This window comes from Arachis ipaensis, chromosome B4, assembly GCF_059453495.1.
Source record: "Arachis ipaensis isolate K30076 ecotype BB chromosome B4, ASM5945349v1, whole genome shotgun sequence".
Classification (NCBI taxonomy): domain Eukaryota; kingdom Viridiplantae; phylum Streptophyta; class Magnoliopsida; order Fabales; family Fabaceae; genus Arachis; species Arachis ipaensis.
The window spans coordinates 148,266,382-148,275,951 of record NC_142439.1 but is presented as its reverse complement, the minus strand read 5'-3'; the positions used below and the strand labels follow the sequence as shown (position 1 = coordinate 148,275,951).

The following is a 9,570-nucleotide window of genomic DNA, read 5'->3' as shown; positions in this document are numbered from 1 at the left end:
ACTTATATATATATCTTGTTTACTTTAATTATTACTTTGTGTATTTTGGAGCCATCTACAAGGTTTTATATATATTATGTCTTGTTCTGTCCGTGCCTCCGTGTTTAGCTATTGTGTGTGAACGCTTCACGTTTCGTAATTCCGCTTTATACGACTCTGAGCTTTACTCCTTTATCAGGCTTCTAATTATATAAATTCTTGGATATATATATTATATATTTTAAGCTTTAGAAATGTCGTGACACTTTGTTATCCTTTGCTTTACAATTAGAGGTAAGACTTAGGGTAACGGGAAGTTACAAGAGGTGGGGAGTTGCTTAGCTCATCTGCCATAGGCTATATATGACCTGCAAAAAAAAGGTAGCGACAGTAGAGTAGGAGAAGTGAAGGTGGGGTTAGTTTAAAATTTTGGCCCCACGGTGGGCGCCAAATGTTCCTGCGTAGACAGTCAGTTCCAAGGTATAGCTTGTCTCACTCAACGTTTGGACTCGCCTTTTCTTGGACGGTATGAAATATACGCCGGCTTCTCAAAAATGACGGCAGTAGACACCTGTAAAAACACTCAAATTCTTAACTTAGAATGAGTATAAGATGATGGAGATCATATTTAGAATGAATAATATACCTTTCTTCTTTTTTTTTAGGTTTTTGTATTTAAAATCGTTGTGCTATTGATGATTATCTGCTTTTATTAATTTGTTCAGGATATTGACCTAATTTTGCGGTAAGTATACTGAGATAGTGTTTTGATTTTGTGTGGATAAATTCGTTAGGAGAATAAGTTTGTTTTGATTTATTTGGCACTTATTAATCAATTTAAATTTCAATTTAAAAAAGTTTAGGAATTAGTAATTTTGTGTTTTGTGGCCAGCACTTAACCATCAAAAGAAAAGTGAGTGATCTCCCATCATTAGATATAATTTCACACCATTAAAAATACTATTGATGACCAATTGATGATTACAAAACACAAAAATTACTAGCCTCTAACACTCCTCTTTCGATTTATAGTTACATCTGGATCGAATTATAACTAACGGATCACTACTTATTAGCTTTCTTGGCCGTTATTAATTTCTCACTTCTAGATCAACTGAATTCCATTCCGGTAGATGATAAATAATCGATGGCACGCGTAGTCTAATCAAGTTTGCATTTTGCATTGCTCAGAATCCTGCCTCCTCCTGCTAGCTTCCTTTATTATGTTTGCAAGAGCCATACACACGTGTACGTTTACACAAGTTTATTCATTCATTCTAATCAAACAGATAGAGTATATAAGTACCTTCAATTTATTCTCTCTACAATAATTATTGTCTTAGATATTTGCATTGTGTGTCTACAGTCACTACAGCATATTCAGTTCGGGATTCCGTGGTGCAAACGCACCACTCCATTATTAGATTATTATAACTTGTCTAATTAATTTGGTCTCCCATACCATCCATCTTTTAGTAGAATTTTTATTAGCTTTAAGTTTGTAACATATCATTGTCAGAGACTCAAACTACATATATAATCTTTGTGCATTGCCATTATTAAAATACCATGCTAAGCATTATTATGTCTATAATATAATGTAATAATACATGCTTCCCAATACATATTTTGCTTGACTTGACTTCCACAAACCTTAATAAAGAGACTATAAAATCATCTCATCATCAGCTAGCTATAAGATTTGGTTCTGAGAATTATGAATTCTTCAATGCTACTATAGCACTGTTCAAGTGGTGGCTGCACATGGCCCATACACAATGATTATTACTAAGAAAATCATTAATAATTAAATCACTGTATATATATATACACGTTGTCCTATAATATGCAAATGAGTTAGTTGTATTATTTATGTTTTTTATTTATTTATTTTTATACCAAGTTATATCATAAGTAATTTTCCGTTATTAGTCAAAGAAAGTGTTTATATATATATATATATACAAAAAATATTATTTATACATTAAAATTAACTACTAAAATTAGCTATCATATAATTGTGTATGAATACATATATTGTTTAGTTTATTTTTAATATATATTTTATATTTTATCATATATTTTATACTAATAGTTAATTTTAGTAGTTAATTTTAATATACATATAATATAATATATATATTTAAAATTTACCAAAAAAAAATTCTCTTGACAAATAAGAATAAGACTATTATAACCAATAAAATAAAAATAAGTACAAAAAATAATTTCCCATGATAAGATTTAATGGATTGGCCGTGGAAAACGAATAAAGCGTGCATATCACTTTTGATGTGATGTTCGTGATTTGGTGGCAAAAATATCTATTATCTATCTCTATTTTAAAGTCAAAATGTGGCACATGTCACTTTTTTATTGTAACTAAAATCAAATTTTTTTCTTTAAAATTAAAGAATTTTTCTCTTCTTTTTACTAATTTTACAATCAAAATGTGTCACATGTCACTCTCTCATTGTAATTAAAATTAAATCCTTCTCTCCAAAATTAAAGAATTTTTCCATCCTCCTTACTAATTTTACAACCAAAATGTACCACATGTCACTCCCTCGTTGCAATTGAAATCAAATCTTTTCCTCCAAAATTAAAGAATTCTCCCTTCCTCCATCTTCTTTTCTCTATTTCTCTCATTCCTTCAATCACTCTATCTATTTTATATATCATTAATTCATTAAATCTATTTTAATATTGAAATCAAATCTATTTTGAAATTAAAATATTAAAATTGAAATTGAAATATACATATATTATGTATCATATATTACTATCTAATTTAATAATAAAATGTGTCACATGACACTCTCTTATTAAAATTGACAGAAAACAATTTTTTCAAAATTAATAAACTCCCTTCCTAAACTCTCTCATCTATCTCGCTCAATTTTTCTATTTCTCTCTACTATTTTTACTCTCTCTCTCTCTCTCTCTATATATATATATATATATATATATATATATATATATATATATATATATATATATATTAGTAATTTGACAAATCAAAATATGTTATCCAATCTTTTTTTACAATTAAAATAAAAAATTTTCTTCTAAAATTAACAAACTCTCACTCTCACTCTCATTCTTCATCTTTATATTTCTCTCTCTTTTCTCTCATTCTCTATTTTTCTATCTTTCCCTTCTACAAAAAATAAAATTAACAAAATAATATAATTTAAATAAAAAATATTATTATTATTGTTATTATATACATAGTTTTTTAATTTTTTATTTAGTTTTAAATTTTCACCGCTTATCTTTCTAATTTATATTTTCATTTCTCTTCTTTCAAATATTTATGACATATAATTTTAAGAGAATACTAATGTTATAATTAAAAGTTAAAATCAAGATTTAATTATTTTAAAAAAAAATTAATTGAGTTAATTTTATAACTATTAGTATAATTTTTTTATACTAATATCTAATTATATTTTTATATACATAGAGAGAAAAAATATTATTTTTAAATAGCAAGTATAAAAATTAATTATTTCTATTTATGCAACAGACTTAACAGTTAACACCTAATTAAATGTAAAAATATACATATTAAATTATTTTAAATTTTAGATAACGAATGTTAAAATTAATTATTAATAAAAAATTAGACTTTTCATATAAAAATATAATTATTTATTTTTTTATCTACAGATATATTAGTCTTTTTAGCCAAAGACTTTTGTTAACTTATAACTTTTTTTGTAAAAAAAAAATTTAATTTTATAAATTTTTTGTGCTATACATAATCTATACTGTCAGAACAAAATAGACCATAATTTTAAAAAATTTTAAAAAATTTATATTCTTATAATGTTATTACGAATAAAAATACTAGTAAGTTTCTCTTTCAATTATATTTTGGCTACCTTTTCGGTATACACCCAAATTTCCAAACATTAAAAAAAAAAACAATTATTGAACACTAAAATAAAAGTGAAATCGAGAAAGAAAGAAAAATAAAACAATTAATATTGTATACGCCAATAATTTTGGGTATAAATATAACATTTCTCGTTATTTTCTCTTAACGAAAATCAGACAACAAACTAAATGATGTAAAAATTGGATGGTCGAGTAGTAAGAAAATTTAAGCCACGAGCAATATCGACCGTTGAAATAAAATTAATTATGTATCATATGGAACCCGCACAACTAATAAAATAAAAGTATACAAATGATGGACGAGGAAGAAAGGTTCTTCCCCAATGAGAGAGCTAGCATTTCCTCTCTCCTAAATTATACTTTAACAGATATAGACGCGAGTTGATTAATAATTAAGCGGCAATAAAAACAGTAATAGTATTATATAATTTTTGTCACGTCATTGCTGTATTTGTAGGGGACGGCATGATTAAGATGAATACACGAGAGCAAAATAGTTGTAACTTCACTCTTATAGAGAGTACTAGTCCAACGAATTTTGTGTAATCATTAATTGATTATTAATAATATTTTTAATAATATAAAATTATATTTAATAATAAAAAATTATTTATTTTTTTTTAATAGTTAAGTGTTGATCAGACTATTAAAAAAGCGTTCACCCCTAGACTTTTTCCTCTTATATTATGCCACTTAAAGTGACATTAAATATTAAGAAATCCTTTGCATTCCAAAAAAATGTGAGTAGCAAAAATATCCTTGTCTATAGAAAGGTTCTTCAAGCATATGTATTAAATTATCTGAACTTGTCTCTTTCATTCATAACCTACCACTTTCCGGATGCATGAGGTTTGGAGAAATTAAATGGCGCAAGAACCATAGGGGCGTGAGCAAGAAACACATGTCTCTGATTTTAAAGTCTTGTTACTCAACTTCGACTTTCTGAATTTTTTGCCGTGATCGTCAAGAATCAATCTCTAGCAGCTAAGTATGACTAAAAAGTACAGCTACGATGCAAAGTGGAATCGGTGGGAAGCAAGGTTTGAAACTTTCAAAGTAGCAAAAGATTTTGTTCTCATCAATAGTATCCATACTTTTGGAGAAGATAGGAAACTGAAGAAAAAATTATATATGTGTCATTTTTATGTATATTTTTTATTTTTAATATTAAAAATTAAGTATAGATATCCTTTGCTGAACAGGAATGTAAACAACGCAGGGCTTGAGTAAGCTAGCTCTTATTAGCTGTCATCCTATTGTTCAAAAACGTAATACCTTGTTAATTTCTTTGGGAAAAAGTCTAGGTGTCAGCAATTTTATTGAATTTTAGCCAGCATGTAACCAGCATAGCCAGCATGTAACCAGCAGAAAAATGTGAGCCATTTGATGAAATCTCACACCAATCTCACACCATTAAATCATCATTGATGGCTATTTAATGGCTACTAATCACAAAAATTGCTCTTTCTTTGGATATTGGACTTTAGGTTGTTAGGTTTTTTACTCTGATATCCATTATTATATAACAAATTTGAAAGTAAATATTAAATTCCATAACAAAGACAAGAAGCATTAGTCCATTAAAAGGCCAGGTCAGAGTGTATATATATATATGCACCAATGCACAAACCAGATTGATATATAATAACCGATAGCAAGTAAGAAGGAACGAACTTTTACAACATATATAGGATTATGGACTCATTCTGAAAACAAAAAATGAAAGTTTTACATTATAGTTGGCGTATTATGATCCTCATGAAGAGCATTATGGGGTGTAGTCCTGTATTGGTATGTATGTGCGAAATACAAGAATGAGCAGAAATTGAGAAGGCTGAATGCAGTTAGAAGCCAGTAAAAGTAATCAAACCTGGCAGTATTGATGTTCTGTGAGAGCCATGAGCGGGAGCCGTTATGAGTAGTAGTGGCGGATTTGACGATGGTGTTGATGATGGTGGCGGCAAAACAGCCTAAGCCACCAGCAAGAGCAGCATATGCAGAGCCAATGCTCTTCATGGCATCGGGTGCCTCCTCGTACAGAAATTCCAGAAGCCCCACGATGCAAAACACCTCTGCCACTCCAATGAGGCAGTACTGTATGAGAAGCCAGTAGGCGCTTAAATTCGGCATCGGCGTCAGGAAGCTGGATTCGAATCCATGCTGTACTGCATACTCTCTTCGATATTTCTCGAAGACTGCTGCCCAGGCAACGGACACGACGGAGACGGCAAGGCCGATACCCACTCTCTGGAGCTGAGAGGCGCCGTGGGGGTGGCCGGTGATGCGGCGGAAGAGGGGGACGAAGAGGGAGTAGTAGAGAGAGAGGATGAGGAAGATGCTGAGGCCAGGGAAGACGGGCATGCATGTAACGGGGAGCTTGAGATGGCCCAAGTGGGTGTTCATGGTGTATGCTTGCTGCACTGAGAGTGTGAGATACTCTGTTAGCACCACATTCAGCATTATTGTGGATGCTGCTATTGGGATGAGGCGAATGAGGATCTTGACCTCTTCCACTTGCGTGACGGTGCACAGCCTCCACGGGCTGCAGCCATCTTCCTTCAACTGCAGAGCCGCCTTGTCGAGAAAGCTGAAGTGGTCGGTGTGAGGGATCTTTCTGCTTCCCTTGATGGCAGAGTGAGAGCCGGGGAGCTCGTAGAGGCCAACGAAGCCCCCGCTTCCAAAAGGAGCGTTCCTCTTTCTGAAAGCAGCAACCAAGACCTGAGCCACCCTGGTGAGGGGGCTGCCACCAGGGAGCCTGTGCCTGTACAAGGGGGTGCCTATGAAGAAGAGAATGTTGGACAATCCCATTGCTATTGCCAGACATCCAAAGGCTGCTCCCCACCCATGCTTCATCTGGACATACACCACCACCGTGAAGGCCACAATTGCACCCACCGTCACCGACAGATAGAAAAAGTTGAAGAACCTATCCAGGTGTGCCTTGTAGTTCTTGCTCCTCTCGTCGAACTGGTCTGCTCCAAATGATGACACGCATGGCCTTATCCCTGCCGCTCCAAACCCCGTTATGTACAGCACCGTGTACAGGTAACTCATCTGCCATGGCTTCGCAGCCTCGCACTCCCCTAACAGCAGCGCCAGCTGCTCACATCCCTCTTGCTTCGGTGTAAATATCGTCATTGTTGCGCACAATGTTATTCCCGCCAAACCCGCCAGATAAATGCTAGTGAAGATGGCTATTGTCCAGTATCTCCCCAGATATGCATCTGCTAGAAAACCACCCAGTACCGATGATGCTTGAGATATCCCTAAGAAGTTGTTCACTGCATTCGATGAACTGCTGAAGGGTCTGTGCATCACGTAGAACATGAACGCCACCATGTTCACTGATAGCCCAAAATATGCCATTCTTTCTGCCATCTCATTCCCTGCACCCTCGCAAATTAATCATATTATTACGAGTACTCTAGGTAAACAATGATTATTTTGAACAACATGAATCAAAATACACTATACCCTAATTTAATGTTATTAATTAAATTTAAGATTAATTTATTCTTTTAACCCTATTAATTCACATTGTTTAAAAATATTATTGGTTACGTATACTTTTTCTATTATTATTATTAAATCCATACACATCAGAGCACTGAGAGCAATTACCAAAGATGAACAAGGCAGCAATCCAACCACCAGTCTTAGAAAGGTCAACAATGGATTTGCCATGGATATCTACCGGTGTAGATCCAGCTGGTGTTGTGTAGCCGCGACCAAATGCCATTCTTCTATCCTCAGACTCAATGAAGTGAATCCCCAGCTTCTTCCTGCTCGACATTGGTGTCCCCAACCTCCCTCCCTCCGCCGGTGACCTGATCTCCGACGAATCCATCACCAGAGATCAGACTGGGTGACCTGCGCAACACTAGATGGATAGATAGATTAGATATACCTTATAGCTTCATCCATCATCATATACATTTTCCATTTTGTTTTTCTTCTTAACACCAGTACAGTTGGGGAAGACGCCGTGTATTAAAGGTTGCTCAACTAACACGTGAAGATGCGTGGAAACTGGCCATGCTCAATAAATGATGAGCATAGTACAATCACTTACTGCAACATAAGTGGAAGCCATTAAATGTCTTCAATTTATGGCCACCTGCTCTGGAGGCTTATATTATATAATTAATTATTGCATATATGGCCCTCTCCTTGGGACCTTGACTCCTTGTGTATGGGTGTTATCTCCAACTCTTATTATTCCACACTTCGGGTTCCATCAGCATGAAAATATGGATACACAAATTATTCCCTTCTTCTCAATTGGGAGGTTGGACATTTGACTTGACGGAATATAGATTTTATGTCTATTAATTATTCGGCTTCAATGGTCATCACAACTGCATACCACAGCTACTGAGCAACTAATTAGTATTTCAACTATATCGGGTATATATAAAAATTCAATTATTTGTATATAATACATATTAAAATATAAAATATACATTTATAATGACATAAGTAATACATATATTTATATATAAATATATAATGATTATTTTAGTAACTTATTTTTAATGTATATTAGCAATTTTTGTTTTATGGGGAGTGTTAGGTAAACAATGACCATCTTGAACAACATGAACAATCACCAATTAAATAAAAACACACTACATATTTAAATTACTCACCTAAATCTTAATATTAAAATAATCATCCGTACACCTAGTGAAATGAACATTCGATATATCTATTGTTCACATTATTTAGTATTTTCATTGTCTACCTATACTTTTTCTTATTCTATTTTCACTTGCATGTGGTTAGGGCTGGCAATGGATAGGGTAGGGTAGGGTTTGGAGCCAACCCTAATCCTACTCGCAGGTTGAGATTTTTATATAAACTCAACTCTACCCTACCCACGAGTTGAGAATATCTCAACCCTAATCCTACACGTTCTTAACCAAATCCTACCTGCAGGTTACAAAAAAAGATGCAACATTATTATGTAACTTGATGATAATTTAAAATAGAACTGACTTTTATGTAAAAAAAAATATTAAATTATCAATTAATAATTTTCTTTTAATGACTAAGGATCTTTTGCATTTAGTGAGAGGTTCTTAGTTCAACATCTACTTAAAACATATTTTTATAGAAGTATATAACATATACATATATAGGGTGCGAATTGGTCGGGTAGGATTGAGGCACAACCTGCACCCTACCTTACCCGCTACGGATCGAGTTGGTAACCCTACCCGAGCGAGTGGGGTCGGATTGGGTACCCACGGGTTTAAGGAGGATGAAACAAGAAACTTGAATTTTGGAAAATAAGTTTAGTTTTATGGCTATTTAGGGAGGTGAATAATGGAGAAATACCAGAACAATAACAATTTAAGTATGCTTTTTATTAACTGGGAAAAAGACATTTTTTCGAAAGAGGGGGGGGGGGGGGCGGGGGAAATGATATTATATATTTGTCGTGCGACGGAATTTTACTAGTATAAAAACCCAAAGTGATTTAATAAAAATATTTTCCATAGGGTAAGATTACACTGAATATCATTTCTAATCCCGTGCATCGGCAAACAGAGGTTGGCTCCTTCGGGTACTACCATTTAAACAAATACTCTTATTGATTTTAATGAAATTTTAAATTACTACAAGTATGAGCAGAATAGAGCAGAATAGAGTAGAATTTAGAAACAAAAATGACACACTCAAATC

At 33.2% G+C, this 9,570-nt stretch overlaps 1 protein-coding gene across 1 annotated transcript; it reads right to left on the bottom strand.

Annotated features, from left to right (window-relative positions):
• Positions 1 to 5,454: 5,454 nt before the first annotated feature.
• On the bottom strand, positions 5,455 to 8,002 carry LOC107635755 (Major facilitator superfamily protein). Its single transcript, XM_016339319.3, has 2 exons — positions 7,504 to 8,002; positions 5,455 to 7,268 (listed from the first exon to the last, which is right to left on the bottom strand). The coding sequence occupies exons 1-2, from the start codon at positions 7,727 to 7,729 to the stop codon at positions 5,611 to 5,613; spliced, it is 1,884 nt and encodes a 627-aa protein (XP_016194805.1). The 5' UTR covers positions 7,730 to 8,002; the 3' UTR covers positions 5,455 to 5,610.
• Between the last annotated feature and the right edge of the window lie 1,568 nt (positions 8,003 to 9,570).

Bases quoted from the DNA above. Each gene is read 5' to 3' on its own strand.
- LOC107635755 (XM_016339319.3), bottom strand. From the start codon at position 7,729: ATGGATTCGTCGGAGATCAGGTCACCGGCGGAGGGAGGGAGGTTGGGG. The intron at 7,269-7,503 runs GTAATTGCTCTC...GCGAGGGTGCAG, and splicing joins TGCTGCCTTGTTCATCTTTG to GGAATGAGATGGCAGAAAGA.